Here is an 18,017-nt window from a genome sequence, read left to right as displayed (position 1 = left end):
GGCCCGGCCCGGCGGCCCCAGGTGTGAGGCGAGGCCCCGTCGCCATGGCGACCGGCGGCGGCCATCTTGGGCCTGCCCCCGCCCTCACCTGCGCGCCCGCAGGTGAGCCGCCATGTTGCGGCGCTGAGCGGAGGCGGCGGCCGGGATGCGGCGCGGCGGCGGCGGCCGCCTCGTCCCGCGGGGAGTCCTGCTCCTGCTCGGTAAGAGGGGCGCTGCGGGTGGCGGGGGCCCGGCGCGGCGCGGCCCGAGGGCGGTCCGTGGGCTCCGGCGGCCCGTGGCTGGGGTCGCGGCGGGAGCCCCCCCTGCCGGCCCTCCGCGGGGCCGCCGCTGCTGCGGGCCGCGGCGTCCCGGGCCCGTCCTGCGGGCGCGCCCGGTGTCCGCAGCCTGCCTCTGCCGCCTTGCTGCGGCTCGGCTGCCCGCCCCGAGGCCCTCGGGGCGCCCAGTGGGTAGAGAAGGGATTTGGTGCCGAGCCCCTCTGTTTTACATCGATAGCTGCCCAGACTTGCACAGGAGTCGGCAGGTCTGCGCAGAAACCTGCTGCTGCCGAGCCTGCCCGGCGCCGGCGCCAGCTGTGCCGGAGCAGAACTGCAGGGAGAGCAGCGTATCCCGGGATAAATCCTCGCAGACGAGAGCGGGAGGCGGGTGGCAGGGAAATGTGAACGATGCAGGAGGCCGCCTTCCTGGGCCGCGGCATTCCCCCTAGGAGAGGAAAGAAGCAGAAGTCGTTGCACAGCGCGAAAGCAAGCAGTAAGAGCGCTTGCCGCTGCCAAATGGTCTTGACCCCGGGGCGTGTGCAAGTCGGGGGGCTGTGTCAGTTTGGGGCAAGCCACACAGGGCCACAACTGCCTTGAAGTAGTCTAAAGCTGGCACTTGGGAGCTCCTCGGAGAGTCCCCTGATTCAGTTTCTCAGCTCTGTAACCTTTTGGTAACAACGTGTATCTCCATATCCTAGTATCTGTAGGCTTTTGGTGGTATTTTCCAGATAAATGCTTTTACTGGGGCTAATCTCGATCCTGCAGAAAACAGGTTAGGGGAGTTGTCTGTTTTTTTGGTAGATTTTGTGATGGGGAGGTAGCCACTACTGTGCTTCTGTCTCCAGACTGAGGCTGCGCTGCGCGTGCATCAGTACTTCTGGGACACCATCACTCCTGTACCTTGCAAACAAGAAGAATCTAATCTTTGGTTTTTGGGCTTGTTCCTCCATCAGGTGTCTGCAATGCTCTTTCCCTGGAAATTAAAGCCAGTTCTAAAGTGCGAGCTTTCATTGGTGAACAAGTATCGCTGAAATGCTCATTCACATCCAGTTCTCCCATCACTGAGAGTCTGACAGTAGACTGGACGTACCGGCCCCTCACGAGTGGTCATATGGAGACAGTAAGTACAGCAGGGAGCCTTTTCTAGGGGAGACTGACCAGGCCTCTAGGCATGCTGAAAATCTTACAGTAATTTTTTCTGTTTGCCTTGGTGTGCCTCTCCGTCGCTTTGGGATTTGGGACTCTCATTGTTACCTTCTGTCATCCAGAATTGCTTTGGCATCCCTTGGGCAAAAAATACTCCATGTTAATGCATAATAGCATAATGATGATAAACTAGATCTTTGGCTTTTGACACAAGTGCTTTATTGTATCCTGCAGATATGTATAGAATGACTGTAAAGCAACTGACTGAGAGTTTTCTTGAAGGAAGCTGTACCCTTGCGGTCCTGTCATGCAGTCTGCTGTTGTATATCTTGTCTTGGAGTGATAAGAACATGTGTGCAGTGACAGTCTGAAGGCAGTGATGATGACAGCCTCTAAGGTTTATGGACTGTTACCTTGTCTTGTTGGCAGCATTGTGAAAGCTAAGTGTTGTTATGTAAATCTGAAAGCCCAGTGGAAATCTCTCATTCAAGGCAGAAACGTAAAATGCGCATCTTTGTATGGATTATTAGTGATGGCTGCTGCCTGAAGAGTTTGAGTTCTCAGTAGTGTCCTTGTATCTAGAACAACTTCTGCTTGTATGACCTGAGGTCTGCTAAGTCTCCCCTGACAGGACAGCAAGTGAAAACTGCAGGAAGCAGAAGCTGGAACTGCAATACTTTGTCTTGCACGAGACAAGGAACCTGCTTCTGTTTCTCAGCTGAAGATCTGCAGAAGGGAACAAGCTGGTCAGAGGGGGGACAGTGATGGATGCGAGGGCTGAGGCCAGTAGATAGAAGTTCTGGAGACTTGATAAAATGGAACTGATTCAGAATTGCCACATAGGAACTCAGAGAGGTCTCCTGTATAAGAAGTATTCTATAAGAAGTATTCTTTCTGACTTTTTGATGTATGTTCCTTTATATTAAAAGCCCAAAGAGGAGTTTACTTTGATTTCTTAGGAGAGTGTTTTATTGGAGCGATTATTGTCTTTACCTCCTTTTAGATTTTTCATTATCAGTCTGTTGCCTACCCAACAACGGTGGGAAAGTTCAAAGACAGAATATCCTGGATTGGGAATGTTGCCAAGGGTGATGCTTCCATTGCTATCCAAAGCCTAGTGATGAGTGATAATGGGACGTTCATCTGCAGTGTGAAGAATCCTCCGGACGTGTACCACAACATTCCCCAGACAGTACTGATAGTTACGGAGAGGGGTAAGCCTCCATTTCAACAGTATGCCCTCATCTGTGTGATAGAGCTGCATTTCAGCTTTGTCAGAACCTTAAAAGTCTGAGCATCACACGTGAAATTGGTTCCCTGGAGTTCCACATAAGAATTTCAGCAAGAGTTACCTCAGCCCTTCTTTCTTAGCTAAATACACTGAGAACCATTTAATTTACTATGAAGAGGAAGTGATGGAGGAAGCTGCGGTGAAGACGCAGAAAACAAAATGTGCATTTGTTTAGCCTGAGCACGATCAGGATACTCTCCCTATAAACGATAGAAGCACGGATCACCCTGAACCTCATGAGGGCTTAGCACGTGTGCAGAGGTGATCAAAGGTGACCAGTTGCTTTCGTGGATGCTCAGTACATAGTTCAGGAATTCCAGTTTCCCAATCTAGCAGCAGTAGAATAAGTTGCACTGTATGAGAAATATTGGTCTAAAAATACTCTCACACCACAAATACTTATCTTAGTATTGCTTCATTTCCTTGTCTGTCCTGCATGTGAGAACTGCCCCAAATTTGGACATGCTGATAAAAATGTGTTGTGACTGCCTTCCATGGCAGATTTTGTATACAAAGCACTGTGCTGGACAGGATGTGGGATAGGAGTCCTGCAGACTTGGTCACAAGCTGTTTCAACTCTGCCAGCTCTGTGTTTTATATGACAAGGCTAGCAGCCAGTGTCCTGGGTGGATATTTGTCACAGAGACTAAAGAAAGCCATATTTTACTATTGGTACAGCTGGACTGTTCTTTCTCTCTCGCAGGTCTTTCCTTCCAGCTAACTTCAGCAATGCTGTTGTCCATATTAGTATTTCTCCCCTCCATCGTTGTGGTCATTCTGCTGTTGGTGAGGATGGGAAGGAAATTTGGAGTGCTGAAGGAAAAAAAAAAACCTGGCTGTAAGAAATCCTCCATTGAAGTGTCTGATGAGTAAGTTCTGGCTGGAACCTAAAGCCTATATTTCCACTTTGGCCTGTAGATTTCCACTTTGGCCTGTAGGCACAGGACAGTGTTTCTTTGCTGTCCTTTGTTTCATAACCCTCAGCGCTTGCAGTTCAGCCACTGAAATCTACTTTCCCATGAGCCTACTTTAGCTAGTGGTCAGAAAGCCTTTGGAAAATCCCTGTGCTGGAACATAAACCCACATAAGCAAAATATCTTGCTGATGTAGGCTGAAATAAATCTGAACGCAGAAGTGAAAAATTCTCTAACCATAACCTGCTTCAGTTCCACCGCCTCATGCCATTAACAGAAAAATAGGATGTATAGCACGTAGCTCATGTGTTGGGTTTCGATATCGAGTATCCATAACAACAAAGCGGACTGAATAATGTTAACTGCTTCCTTTGATAATGGCCTGAGCAGAAATGCCAAGGATGGAATGGACTCAGGAGACTGAATTCCCTTCTGAACTGGAGAAGATTCTCTGCTGGCAGGGTTCAGCATGGTGGTTGTAGTGAGAATAGTAAGACAACACTGCTACTACTGGAGTTGTACCCGTTTTTGCAATGAATTCATTACTAAAATTTAGTTCAGAGTGGGGGTTTAATACAGTGTTTTGATTAGTATTGTAAATTTTTCCAGCCAAACAGCAACGTTTGTGGTATTCTCTTTCACAGCACTTGTTAAATGAAATGCCTGCCTTTGAAATAAGGGATCTAACCCTTTTTATTCCTTTTGGATTTGCTATGCAGAATCAAAGGGATGATGAAAGGCCTTCAGTTCAGTGTGGCAGAACTAGAAGTCAGTCTGTATGAGATACTAGTGCCTATGTTGAGGGGAGAGTCCAACCTAATCCTGTGCTTGTTCTGCAGGCCTGAACATACAGAGACAGACCACTGCTTGGGGAGGCTCAGAGTCTGGTGTTGGAAGTGTGTGGTAAGTGAAAGCTGATGTTTTCATAAGTGGTTTTGTCAACCTCAGTACTCAGAGGAGGTGCAAAGAGCAGCAGGTAGAGCTTGTCGTAATGCCTCTGGACCGCAGAGAGGCATCCCAAATGGCTAGGCTTATGGTCCTCAGTATTTTCCACAGGCGGGCTGTTGGGAGTGAGAACTGCTAGTCATACTGCATTAGTGGGGAGGCAAATTATCTTCAGATCCACCAAATTGATTTGTCATTTGACTGTATTGCAATCAAAGCTCACATCTTGAAATGAAAATTCAGAGTTTTAAGTGATAGCTGTTGTGCTGTGTAGTTTCCATAAAGGCTCTGCAAAACCAGGTTTGGACTGTTATGTTCTGGGTTTGACAGTGCTATGGTGGGGAATGGAGGCAGGAATATTTAAATCTGCTTTGTTTTTGCAAAGATGGGAGCGTGCAACCTTGCGTCTTTCTTGGGGATCTCCTTACTTGCACTGTTTTGGTCACAACAATCCTGCTGAACTCTCAGGGTTTTTTGTTTGTTTGGGTTGTTTTTTGTGAGGTGGGGGTTGTCTTCTAATTCTGTTCACCTGCTACCATAGCGTCTAACTTCTGTTACTGGGTATGTGTTGTACTGGAATTGCTGAATGTTTTTCCCACTTGCTGTACTTGTTTTGTAAAAATTGCATCCAAGTTCTGCATGCTGGCATTAACCGCCACAGCCAAAAGTGTGTCACACTCCAGCAGTAAGCAAGCTCCCTAATATGCCTAATTTGAGAGTGTTTTCATTTTTGTTTATGTCATGCAGAGCAAGCTTACCACAGACGCACCTTTGTAATACACAGTCAGGGAGTATGTTAAGGAGGAATTAAATACATGTTGCTTGATTCACTGTTCTAATGCCAGTGATTTAAAATGTATTAAATGCATGAGCTTTCAGACTGGTGTGTGCTGACGGTTTCTATGCTTTAATAGATACAGAATGAAAAATGAGCAATTTATACAAGTTACCTATTACCTATGAAATATTTAAAGTTCTACACCAGATGCAATGGTTGCAAAGCAGCAGTATCAGGAATGAGAGTTTTTAGAGGTATAAAAAGCAGAAAATGCTGTATGCAAAAGGGAGAGTTGCCATGGGAGATGGAAAGGCTGTTGCAAGTGACACATGCTGGGGAGCAGGGAAGCACCATGCCTCCCTGGAAGTGGAGAGATGGGAAAGGTTGGGAGCCCAGATTCAGTGAAAGAAGTGCCGTCAGATGGTCGGAGATCTAAAAAATGGAAAAGATGATCGTCCTCATTCTTTGAGTGGAGGCAAATTTGAATGCTATAATTCTGTTGCTTTCCTATTGAGTATTTTGTCAGTTGTTTGATACTTTGCTCTCTGATATCAAAATATTTAGCATAGCAAGTCTCTGGACACCCTGCCTTACTCATTTTAATATTTCTGCTTCTTGAGGCGCCTGTCACACACCTTTTTCGTGCTTAATATGTTATAAAATAGTGAAACTGTTCAGACTTAAAATGGACTGCGAAGTTGGTGAGATTTCCTAGGTAGAGCTGTTACATTTGAACTTCTTTCAAGTTGAGAGCTGCAGTGCTAGAACGTGAGGATGCCATAAAATGCCTATTGTGGTTAAAAGAACAGATGATGGGGATCTGAAAGTCTGGTTGGTCATAGCTGAAAAACACAACAACTTGGGCTGCTCTGGACCTACTCTGTAGGGACTGGTGGTGCTTTTCAGGAAGACTGATATCTGCCCTTGGTATGGTTTGTGTCGTGCTTAAGGTTTAGCTGCTGCTTCTCTTAAAACACGCTTCACGTTAATTATGCAGTGGCAATTCATCTGTGTTTGTCTGTGACAAGTCAAGCAGATTTAGCTGCAAGTGGTTATATAACTACAAGACATAAGGCTTTTTCAAGCACACCAACATTTTGGAAAACACTTAAGCTTTTGTCAGAAGCCTAGCAGATCCAGAATTTTGTTGAAGTCATGAATCTCTTCATGTCTTCATGCATGGACTCAATTTCTCTCTCCATACTCTCTGTTTAGGACATGGATGAGGAAGACCCATACTGATGAGTGACCAAAGCTATGGATAAGAGCAAAATTACAACAGTGAAAATCTTGACTAGATAGGTTCAAAGGCTGCTGGATAACCAGAACAGATTGAAGGAGCTGCTCTAATATTGGTGGATTGGAAATATAATGCTGATGGGATAATTCATTTTTATTTAAGCACAGAAATGATGATTTTTGAAATCTTTCTAATTTATTGGAAAAAAAAAGAAAACTCCTTAAAACCTCACTTCTCCAGTGCCTACAGCAACCTCAGTGCCTACAGCTGTACAGCTTGTTGCTTACCAACAATCTGACAACACACATTTCTTCGTTTACATGCTGATCTATTTTCTTTATTGTCATGGTGATATCCTTCTTTTCCTGTGCCCTGCACCTCTCTAAGGTGATGATCACTGTGCATTGGCAACATTTTCTTCTCAATTCTTTTGGAACATATTTGCCTAAGACTTGAACTAACCTGACTAGGTTGGTATTTGGCATGCTTGGTCTTGGAGCAAGGGGAACCAACTGCTTTTTAATTGTTTCTTGGGGTGATCTGCCATTTAATTACAGGATCACCACTTTGTTCCTACTGTTTTCTGATTTTATTTTTATTTGTTTAAGTTGCTATCTGCCACAGTACTGTTATCTTACATTGTTGCATTTAATATTTTTTGTCCAATAACTGCATCAGTAGCTGCACCTCCTACTGCATGTAGAAGTGAAGCACAATTCATATACAACTTTTTTTTTTTTTTAAATCAGAAATGGAAGTGGGGACTGTGGACCTGGGATAACATAAAACCCCATCTACCTCAGCTGTTGACTTAAGGCAGTGTTCAAAGCAAGGTTCCATGTTCAGGAGAACAATCATGTTGTTCATCTCTTCTAGGTACAATTTTAAAGAAATGGCTAAACGTGTCGGTACTGCCCTGTAAGAAGAAGAGTACTTTCTCTTTCATTAACCTTATTCAATAATGTATGTCAGAGATGAGCAGTAAAATTCCTCTCTGTGTACCTAAAGAGCTCCTATCTGCTTGTTTTCTGTATGTGGCATTGATCAAATAGTCTCATTTTACCTATGTGTCACAAGTTTACTGCCAACTTTGATGTGCCATTACCAATAAACTGCTTTGTTTCCTTCTAGGCTGCAAATTTTTTTATTTGGGTTAATATAGATAAATGTTGTTGAGTTACAGGAACTCATAAACCTGCCATTCTGACCAGTTGCTTATCTGTAGAAATTGTCCTGTGGTGATGGAACTGGTGTTTATGAAACAGACTTGATTCGAAAGGGAACGTGTATTCTGGCCCCATTTGGCAGCTCTGCGATGGCTGCCAATATTGACGCGTGCTGGAGTCGTTGTAACTGCTTCTGTGTTCCTGACTGTGCAAAGCAGGCTAACTGTGGTTCTGTGCCTCCAGATAAAGAAATATATTTTTCTCCTGCCTGCAATAAAATCATATTTAAAAAGTTGGTGCTTCCTGATGACAAAATACTTCTCCCAACCAAAACTATCCTGAGAAAGGATGTTGGTGGGACTGATTTGCAGCCCAGAGGGAAGTGACTTTGTTGTTCAACTTTCAGAAACAGTACATCATTCAGTTCTTTGTGGAAATGAGTAACTGCTCTTGTCTACAAAATGTTTGCCTTTAACTGAGACCACTTTGCAAATAGTGGGCTAAATCCTGGGCGCATCTTTTTATGGTGCAAAGCTAAATTGCCACCTGGAAGCTAATAGCATTTGGGCTTGTGAATGGTTTTGAGCATGAGCAAAGCTTAGCTTTCTCTTCCTTTGCTAGCTGCATGGAAGTTGTTCTGTGTACTATTAAAACCAGTTTGCTGGGATAGAGTGCAGCGATTGCTGTGGTACCCCGCAGGAAGGTACCCCATAGGAAGAGGGAAGATGAAAATATGCTTTCAAAATGACTGGGGATTGGGGGTGGCGGTACCAGCAGAAAACAACCTATGCTGTGTATCCTGTCTTTGTGTTTGAAAATAGAGAAGCAGATTACTCTGTGTAAAAGATGTTGACAGGGGCTTTTTGGCCATAAGATGCCTGCTAAGCTGTGGCTCCTGATAGTACTAATAGTAACACTCAGCGAAGTTGGTCAGTATTGCTTGCTGGTCGTACCTCGTCAGGAGAAGATCCAGTCAACAGGACTGACAAGACCCTGCACTGGTTGTTCTTTAACCTGCTCTGATCCCAAAAAGCAAACCAGGAGGGAGCACAGGTTGCTTGCCAAGAATCTCTCCATTCGTGAGTTGTTACATAATGACTGATAAGAAAGATCTGAAAGATCTGTCTGCTGCAATCAGTGAACTGGGACTGAGCCACATCTTGCATCTGTGAAGAATGTCTTCTCGTTATGAAGCTGCATACTTATTATCTGTGCTCAGGCATACGTGCGCATCTGTAATTCTCCTCACCTCTCTGTACTAGTCCTTTCTGCCTCCTGATTTGTCAGTACCCCGATCTAGCTCTCAACTTCCTCTTCCAAGTTAAGTGGCCACCAAACTGAACCTGAAAGAAGAGCCCTGAAACCAAAGGCTGCTATGACTTGCACGCACAACCTCAAGAAGATTTAGTATCTGCTTCATTAAGAGTCTCTGAATTAGTCACTGAAGAGCCTTTCATGCAAGATGCAGGCTGTCTGCCCCAAGCCGCACAGGGTGAGTATTGTGTGCTATAATGTTTACTTTTTTTTTTCTTTTCCTGAAAAGAGAATGAGGGAGACATAGAGGGAGAATGAGGGAGACATAGAAGTTGCTCAGAGTTCAGATCCTGTGTGCAAAAGTAGGAAAATGCAAGGGCAGTATGTCTGCATATTTCATTTTCAATCCATTTAGTAAAGGTAATTATCCTGTGGAGGGATTTGGATATGTCAGTATTGTATTAACCGTAACCGCCTTGGTGAGTGGGTGCTGCCTTCAGCTGATGCACATAGTGCACTCATTTACTGGCACACGCTGCAAAAGGAGCCGCTGCAAACGTGTTCCAAGGCAGAATGAGGATTTATTCTGAGAAATAGGGCAATAAGTCCGGAAAGGATTTGATGAGAAGTAAGGGTCAGAGCCTCTGTATAGCTCCATAGCTTGAGTGTAGAGAGCTTTGCAAGTTCTGAGCATAAACATCCCAGGGGGCTTCTGTGTACTGAAGGTTTTTTGTTTTTTAAGTTGGCTCCTATTTTGAACCTGGAATGGAGGTGCTCCTGGAAAGCTACGGCTCTGCAATACGCTGCACCAGCTGAGAGCTTTGGAGCTGAGCATGAATTCTGCTGTGTTTGTAGTTCATGTGCACACTTGTACAGTAAACTGTGTCATGGCAGAAATGCAAACAGCATGTTCAAACCACATGCCTCTTTCCCCTCCACCTCCAAAAAACCCAACCAGTTCTTGTTTTTGAAAGGCAGATTTGAGAGAGTCGCAGCAGGCTTGGTGCCACTTTTCAGGATTTTGTTTATGAAAAGGGGAGGAGGATGAAAGGTAGAGGTGGTTTTATTTCATTGACTGTAGGCAAGAAAGCCATGTGCTTACTGGAAAGGCTTTGTGACTGTTTCTCAGCCTGGAACAGACTTGTGCATCCCCCAGCAGCTGCTGCTGGGCCTGGAATCCCTGCTTGAGCCTCCAAGGGTGTTTCTGAGCTTGCCCCACTGAGAAAAATGCATCTGGAAAGAAAAAGGAATTAGCAAACACCTCTGGCCACAAAAAGAGATGGAAGCACCACCACCAGTGGTGGGGAGGAGGCATTCCCCGCTCCCTGCTGGCTCTGGGCTGATCCACGTTAGCTTTTGCATTGCACGTGCACCGAGCTGGCGTGTCCCCTCTCACACCCTGTTGCCCGTGTTGTCCATTTGCACGCAGTGGTGTTTTCACCATCCGTTCTGTATGGAGCACAAAGGGTGCAAGTGCTGCTTTGGGAAACTTGGTGTCCCAAGGCTACAGGTTTGTCACTGTGGCTTTCTGCTGCACAGCACTGAAGGGAATAGTGGATCTCTGAGAATGGTAGGAATAAATGTCAAATGTTTACCTTCCATATTTGCCTGAACTCCTTTTCTTTAATGGCTGTTTCTTGGGGATTAATGTCTGTGACCTTTTCCATCCCAAGCTTTTACTGAAGCTGATCTAAAGGGCTTGTGGCTTGCATAGTGGAAGGAGAATGATAGAAGGTAACAAGGTTTCCAAAAAATCATTCTTCTCTTGTCGTCTTTCTATTCTTGCAGCAGGCAAGCCTGTACTGGAAAATACGTGCTGGTAATGCCAGCCTCAGATTCAACAGTAATATGTGCAGGTTCTCCAAGCTGGACAATTTCTTTCAATAACTTTTTGTCCTTAAATGTGTTTACCAATTTAGAACAGGCATAGCTTTGAGTCATGGAGCACAGACCCAGCAAGCAGGGCACTGGCTTTTCATTTCCTGTAATCCAGGCATGAACACTGGCTAGCCGATTTCTGGTAATGACAGTTCTTCCTTGGGCTTCAGGACATTTCTACCATATGTAGAAAGAAGATGCCAGCTTTTATTTTCACAGAAAAGTGCAGCAGGTCAAACTGCATACAGTGACCAAAGATGGCCCTGTCTGAACAGACCCTGGAGGGTTCAAGCAGAAGTTTCCACCATGTGCAGCACCCTGAAGCAGGGAATTTATGTCCAGGAGGAGGGGTCTGTGATTTTAGGGTCTGTATCCAAACTTCTCTGAGTGTGTGATAGAAAAAAACACTGCATTACTATCTGAGCAGAATTAACATCTCTACATGTCTCGGTTCAGCAGCCAGAGACTTGACCCTCAAACCACCGGAAAGTTTCATTACTTGGGGGAAATGCAAAGGTGTTTCAGGCTGAGCCCTCCCCTCTCTCTCTTCCTTTCTAGGGCTCAGAGCACTCTCAAACCAAAGAAGTACCTGACATTTGTGCTTCACTGGGTTTCAGGCTCCCAGCTGTGAACAGTGCTTTGTGGGCTAACTTCAAGAGCCCGAACATCCAGAGAAGCACCAGTTGCATCCCTCTCCAAAGAACTGAAGAAAGTCTATTATTGACTTTGGGGTTCAATTCAGTTGCAAGCAGCTGGTGTCCTTCCCCAGGGAGTGCTAATGCATGTGTCCCCTCTGCTCTTCTTTTTAGAGTAAGATGAAGGTGTTGCTGACCCTGCCTCTGCTGATGTTGCTGGGTAAGCTGTAAGTCACCCTGGTGGTTTTATCCACCTTGCCTGCTTTCCCCCCTGCTTTTGCTGAAAGACCTGTCCAGTCCCTCTCTTTCTGCTGTGAGAGTCTCTCTGGTGGAAAAGTTACTACTGGGGATTTGCAGTCACACAGGCCTGGGAGCATTAAGCCTGCTCCTGGGGACCAACAACTCCTCTGATCTGTGTGTGCTGTGTGTTCCCTTCCTGCCCAGCTCACATAGTAGGCCTTGAACTGCAAGAGTGTCCCTGCGTGGAGACCTGACCTTGGTCTGCCAGGCTCCAAGGCTCAGGAAGGACTAGAACTGCTTTGCCAAGTCTAAATGCAGGGAAAGACTTCCAAGGTATTGATTTTGGCTCTGCTCAAGGCAGCTGGCTCCCTTAGGCTCCTCCGTTGGCATGTTCTTCAGTTTGGCTCCACAGATGGTCAAGCATAAAGAAACCAGTTTGGGAAGCTGTAGCAATTTGCATTTATTATTTACAGGGCACCAGACAAGTACTGGGTGCTTTGTCAGGGCCCAGGCCTCAGTGGCTTGTGGAAGAACTGAACAGAGTGGCTAAGACACCAGGAAGCATCTACCCACCCGAGCAGCTCCCCCCGAATCAGCTCACTGAGTCTTGACAAACAAGCGCCAGAGATGCCACTGCTCTTCCTGCTAGATTTTGCCAGTGCTTTCTCTGCCTCCCTGCAGTCTGCAGCGTTTTCCTCCTCTCAAGGGCTCTGCTCTGCCCTGCTTTTCCAGGCAAGCAGCTGCATCTCTCTGTTGCCATTTTAACTGCACAGACTTTGGGGCATGGAGGGTTTGTGCTGGTGAACCACAGGGGCCTTTCTGGCCCCACTGCTTCCCCTTCCTGCCGTGTGCTTTCTGGCCCCCCGTCTTGGCAGCCGCTTCATACAGGCTGTGTCAGCTCCGTGCTCTTTGATGTTCCTCTGTTTGTTTCCCCTGACTGGCTTCTCCAGAAACCCTCAGCTGTAGTTATGTGGCCAGACAAGTCTCAGGCCCAGGTCAGCAGACTGTGAGCAAGAGGTAAGGAAGCCAAATGGACAGGTTATGAAAGGAGGAACTGAAATTCATGTTGAATTGCCTCTGGCCTCGTGAGATGACAGCAGCGCTGGTTCTCCCAGCCAGTGACTCACAAGAATAACCCTGTAGGAGCCACAGCCTTTGGCTCCAAGACGCAAAGGGCTGGAGCTGTGCTACGAGTCCTGAGGTGGCTTCTCCGCTTCTCTTCTGCGTAGCTTGTTCAGTGACCGCAGCAGCCCCAGTCGCTGCGCTCAGGCGGTGGGAGGATGTGCTGCCTCGCATCCCAGACGCACCAAGAGCAGGGCTTGGGGAGAGGCTTTGCCCGTACAGGGAGCAGGGCCTCCCCGTTGTGCTCCGGACTGGACAGCCCCCTTACCCCCAGGCTCTTCTGGAGAAGAGATATCTATGAGGACGGGCAGGCTGCATCCAGTTGTCCTCCCTGGGCTCATCCTGCTCTCCTTGTCCCTAGCAGAGAGATGCAGCGGGTCGGCTGGCTGGGTGTTCACGCAGCCTCAGCTCCAAGCCTGCTCTGGGGACTCTGTTCTGCTGGAGTGCCGCTTCCTAGACTCGATGGCCGAGAGCTGGACCATGGTGAAAGTGGACTGGCTGCACACGCCAGGAGCTGGCAAGCAGGTGAGTCAGGAGCAGTGGCGGGACAGACGCAGGGGCAGGTGGCAAGGTAGGGCGAGTGAGCAAGCCAGCGTGGCTGCTCTCGAGAGGCTGTGGGGAAGCCCGTTTGGCCTGGCCATGAGACAGAGAAGACCCCTGTCTGGTGGCTGTGTACTTCCACACGCTCTCCATGACCCTAAAGCACCTGGCATGGTGTGTTGGGGCTTTCCACAGACCATGCGGGAATGATCTGGGCTCTCTCACGCATGGGGAGCACTTGCTGAGGGCAGAGGGAGTGAGAGCAGATCGGAGGGCTCTTGCGCAAGGAACACGCACTGGCAGTACCCTGTCCCCCAGGCTCTTTTCACCTGATGCCATCTGTCTCCTGGCAGGAGGAGATGGTGTTTTATTACTACAGCAACCGTAGCATCCCTGTGGGCCATTTCCGGGGCCGGGTGCAGTGGCAGGGGGACATCTCCCACTGGGATGGCTCCATCCAGCTGCGAGACATACAGGTGAATGACAGCGGCACGTACGTGTGTGAGATCCGGCTGGAGCAGCAGAGCAGCATCTTCAAGAACCACACGGTCCTGCACGTCAGCCCTGTGGCACAGAGAGGTACGTGCCCTGCGACTGCTCCCCTCTTGCATCTCCCTGCTCAGCCCCCCACGGGCCCTGCGATGCAGGGGAGGGATGGGGCCGTGTCTGCAGGGGCTCGGGAAGGCTTTCAGCCCTGCCACCGCAGTTCCCTCACGGCGGGGCTGCGGTCCATGTGTTTCCCTGCCTTGTGTCTCCCCAGCAGGACGAGGAGCAGCGGGTGCCCAGGACTCAGCGGCCCCGGGGAACACTGGATTTTGGAGCATGATTGTGGGCTGTTGCTGTGTGGCCGTTGTGCTGTCTTTCCTGGCAGGACTCGGCCTGAGGAAGAGGTACCCCTGCTAGCTAGCAATGAGTTTACAGGGCTGAGCAGAGCATCTCCCTGCGTCCCTCCTGCTCCCATTCTCCCTGACTTAGCGTCACCCTGACCTCACTGGCTGCCCCACGTCAGGGCTGGAGCTGTGGGAACCAGAGGCTTCATCTCTGCCAGCTCATCCCGCTTCTGCAAAGCAGGGCTCAGGCTCCTGCTGCCCTCTAGTGTCACGCTGGCCTGGCCTGTCTCCCCTTTGCTCCCAAATCTCCTGGGCTTCCTGCTGCTTTTGGAGACCTGCACCCTGCTTGGGGGAAGCCAGGGGGCCTGCTCTGGGTGTTGCAGGCCTGCAGGACAGAGGCAAAGCGGGGACGGCCTGGCTGGCGTGCGTGTGAAGGCACTCTGGTGTCCCAGGAGAGGGAGTCAGGGACAGGAGGAGCAGGTGACACCTCTTGCTGGAGCTGACACCACTGCTGCCTTCCCTCCAGGTCTGCAGCCCACACTGCCCTAGAGAGGACTAGAGATGGTGGCAGCAAGAGCAAAGCGGAGGTAAGAGCTCAGGCAGAGCAGGCTGAGCCGAGTGGAGGTGCCCGGGGCACCTCCGTGGCAGCCAGGAACGAAGGGCGGGAGGGGGGGCAGGAGAAAGGGAGGGATGGGAAGCGCTGGAGCACAAGGCAGGCACTGAGTGCGCACACCTGTGCGTGCACCGGGCCATGCCTGTGTGTGGCCAGCCACCCCAGCAAGGGCCCTGGCGCATGCAGCAGAGCTGCGGGCTTCTCGCCGCGCTGCCGGCTGTGCGTAGGTGGTGGTTGGAATGAGCCCCAGTCCTGCTGTCGCACTTGGCTCACAGTTAATAGGAGATATTGATGGAGCAGTGAGCTAACGCACCCGCCGCTGCCGAGTGCCCAGGAGCCGAGAGACCTGCCGGAGGGAGGTGGGGTCCTGGGGCTGCAGGCAGGACTGCGACTGGACGGGAAGGCCCCTGTGCGTTTGGCAACTGCTTGGTCCCAAGCGTCCTGATCTCCCCCTGACAGGAAGGATTTTACTCCTCAATCCCTGGAGCTGGAGCACCCAAGGCCGAGCAGGACACAGGGAAGAAGAGTAGAGCTGAGGAGACCTACATAACCATGGTGAGGAGCCGAGCAGCCGCCCCAAGCTGGGGCAGGCGTGGGCAGGCTGCCTGCAACTGTAGGGCTGCTGCAACCCCCCTGCATCGCCTCCCCCAGGGTGCTGGCGTGCAGGGCCTGACCCCTCACTTCCCAGGCCAGACGGCAGCACCCTCAGGCCTGCCCGCTCCAGCCGGGCCCTGCTGCCTGCCGCGAGCATCACAGCCTGTCCCTTGCTCCTTGCAGCACCCCTCTTTCTTCCGTGAGAACGGCATTTATGTGGAGCTGATGAGGAGGGGGATCCCGGCAGAATGGATGGAAGGGAAGAGACAGGATGGTGGGGAAAGCAAGCAGCCTGATGACAGACCACCAGAGGAACCCCCCTGTGCTCCAGGAGGGGGCAACCAGCCCTGCCGCAGCGTGTAAACCCTTTAACCAGTAGGTGTATGCAAGACATCCTTGTTCCTATGGGCAGGCCAGCACCATGCTGCAGCCAGCCCTTCCCCTAAGAACTGGTGTCACTTCGCTGTTTGCTCCATGCCAGAGCTGCTGCTGGGGCATGTCCCATCCCAGTTATCTGCAGGGGGACCAAGGGAGATGTCTCTGGCTTTCCTCTCCTGGTCCCTGGAGCGGTGACACAGCAGGGCACAGCCTCTGCTCTTTAGCTTTGACCCTGGTCCATGCAGCTCCGGGTCCTGTGAAAACCATCTCCAAGGAGAGCCTGGGAGGGGAGGGAGGGGGAGATGCTGTGGGAGCAATGCAGATGTGCCAGAGGTATCTTCTGACGATAATAAAACTCCCGTGAGGCCCAGGGAGCCTGCCCTGTTCCTGCCTTCCTTTTACTTGCTGCTTAAATATGTGAAGCTCAAGTGTGCCAAAAACTGCCTGGCCCAGGGCCTGGGAGCACCTGCACCCATGTGCCACCCTTGCACACAGCCCCTGCCTGCCCTACTGGCTCCAGCAAGCAGCCAAGCCAAACGGGCCGTGATGGGGGTCCCTCTGCAGCAAGAACGGGCCCCCTGGGCTGCACCGAGCCCACCTGCTGGGTCCCTGCATGTGTGCAGGCTCACACGTGTCTCCTGCACCAGCTGCCCTGGGTGGGCGCTCGCCCCTGCCTGCAGCCCCTACCTGGGACTCGCCGCCGTGGCTGGGGGAGCCCAGCACCCCGCCGGGCCTCCGGCGCTGCCGCCTTGGCATGTGCTGGCCCCCCTTCTGGCACTATATATAGATGTTTGACACTTGCAGGTGCAGAGAGCGGAGCCGCCAGGGACCACCTCCCACCGGCTGCCTCTGCTCGTGGGAGACTGCAGCACAGGCGGCTCCGGGCTGCAGTCCTTGGTTTCACGTTGACACCCCACTCCCTTTTCCTCAGCGAGGTGAAATACAGGGATTACAGGGGGATGCAGCAAACGGAGCCGTCCGAGGGCTGCAGGGGGATTGCGTGCGACTGCTGGTGCCTTAGCAGTGACGGGGGGCCGCCCCAGCAGAGCAGACCGGGCTCTGCCTGCCCGGGGCAGCTGGGAGCCCCCATGCTGTGCGCTTAGTGCATCCGCTGGGGGGGTTGCCTGTGCTCATTGCACCCCGGCATGCCCTGGCACCTCCCTGATGCCTTTGCTCGCAGCTGCGTGGCTTCACCTCCTGGAGCGGCTCAGGGAGTGGAGCACTTCTGCACTCCTCCTGCCTCCCCCTCGCCCTGTCGCTTGCTCCCCAGGACTCTTTTGCACGGGGACCTGAATGTGCTCTGGCTCCAGGATGCCCCTTGCTGATGCTGCCGAGGAGAACTGTGCCACCCTGCTGCCTGTGGTTCATGGGACTGGAACTAGCTGGCCAAGTGGCTGAAGTCAACAGCTTTCTCATCTGCATGGGGTTGCACGTAATGTCCTTCCTGCTCTAGCCTCTGCAGCCTGGGTCCAAGTTTGGGGACTGTGGCCCCAAGCTTTCCTTGGCTGGTGTAAGACACCCAAGGTGTGAAGGGGACCAAAGACCTCCCCAACTCTGTTAGGGTCAGACAGAGCCTCCGCTTCCCGCGGGCCAGATGAAGAGCAGGGCTGGTTGGTTCTTTGGACAACGTGCTGCTGGGGAAGGGTTGGCGGTGCCGGTGGAGTCTGGCGCCCCAGCAACGGGGCTGGCTGCCCTTGCGCCGGCGGGCAGGCAGGCTTGCTGGGAGTGCTTCTCCCTGCCCCAGGCTCCTCGCTGTTGCCGCACCGTGCTGCGCAGTCGGCTCCCTGCCCCGAGCAGTGCTCCCGGGCCGCCCCTTTGCTGCGGGCAGGAGACCAGGGTCCCCCACAGGTCTAACGGCATCGGAGACTTGCAGAAACCCTGCGGGCCTGGTTGGCCATGCTGCTGCCGGGAACCGTGATGCAGCCTGGGGACAGGGCCAGGACCCTGCGCTCTTTGCAGGCCCCATCAGTCTGCCAGGCTGCTGGGAGAGCGTGTCCGGGGTCCTTGCGCTCAACCAGGCTCTCGACCCAATGCTCGCCAGCCTCCGGCAGTGCAGAGCTGTCACATCAGCGCAGCCCCAATGACATAAGGAGGCTGCAGGGGCGCGGGCGAGCCGTCGTGGCTGGGCACGTGCTGCAGGTGTGTGACGGGGCCCTAGGCTGCCAGGGCCAAGTGGAGCCTGGCACGCTGCTTGGTCCA

At 51.1% G+C, this 18,017-nt stretch overlaps 2 protein-coding genes across 3 annotated transcripts; both read left to right on the top strand.

Annotated features, from left to right (window-relative positions):
• The first annotated feature begins 44 nt into the window (after positions 1–44).
• Positions 45–7,696, top strand: MPZL3 (myelin protein zero like 3). Its single transcript, XM_067310156.1, is given in 7 exon segments — positions 45–165; positions 168–200; positions 1,208–1,374; positions 2,404–2,614; positions 3,395–3,560; positions 4,445–4,508; positions 6,544–7,696. Coding segments are annotated over 7 exon segments (789 nt in total). The 3' UTR covers positions 6,571–7,696.
• Positions 7,697–8,934: 1,238 nt separating this feature from the next.
• On the top strand, positions 8,935–16,099 carry JAML (junction adhesion molecule like). 2 transcript variants are annotated; one of them, XM_013951174.2, is made up of 8 exons: positions 8,935–9,226; positions 11,676–11,721; positions 13,228–13,388; positions 13,757–13,982; positions 14,167–14,293; positions 14,760–14,820; positions 15,306–15,401; positions 15,624–16,099. In XM_013951174.2, exons 1-8 carry the CDS (start codon positions 9,197–9,199, stop codon positions 15,801–15,803), a joined length of 927 nt encoding a protein of 308 aa, XP_013806628.2. In that variant the 5' UTR covers positions 8,935–9,196; the 3' UTR covers positions 15,804–16,099. The 2 variants fall into 2 exon arrangements, with proteins under 2 accessions (XP_013806628.2, XP_013806627.2); XM_013951173.2 differs by having other exon boundaries at positions 14,164–14,293.
• The last annotated feature ends 1,918 nt before the right edge of the window (positions 16,100–18,017 follow it).

This window comes from Apteryx mantelli, chromosome 23 (genome assembly GCF_036417845.1).
Source record: "Apteryx mantelli isolate bAptMan1 chromosome 23, bAptMan1.hap1, whole genome shotgun sequence".
Taxonomy (NCBI): domain Eukaryota; kingdom Metazoa; phylum Chordata; class Aves; order Apterygiformes; family Apterygidae; genus Apteryx; species Apteryx mantelli.
The sequence above is the reverse complement of the archived record's forward strand: the minus strand, read 5'-3'. Positions and strand labels throughout refer to the sequence as shown.

Coding starts and splice junctions, on each gene's coding strand:
- JAML (XM_013951173.2), top strand. CDS start 9,197: ATGCAGGCTGTCTGCCCCAAGCCGCACAGG. Junction 11,722..13,227: donor GCCTCTGCTGATGTTGCTGG/GTAAGCTGTAAG, acceptor TGTCCCTAGCAG/AGAGATGCAGCGGGTCGGCT. Junction 14,821..15,305: donor GCAGCAAGAGCAAAGCGGAG/GTAAGAGCTCAG, acceptor TCCCCCTGACAG/GAAGGATTTTACTCCTCAAT.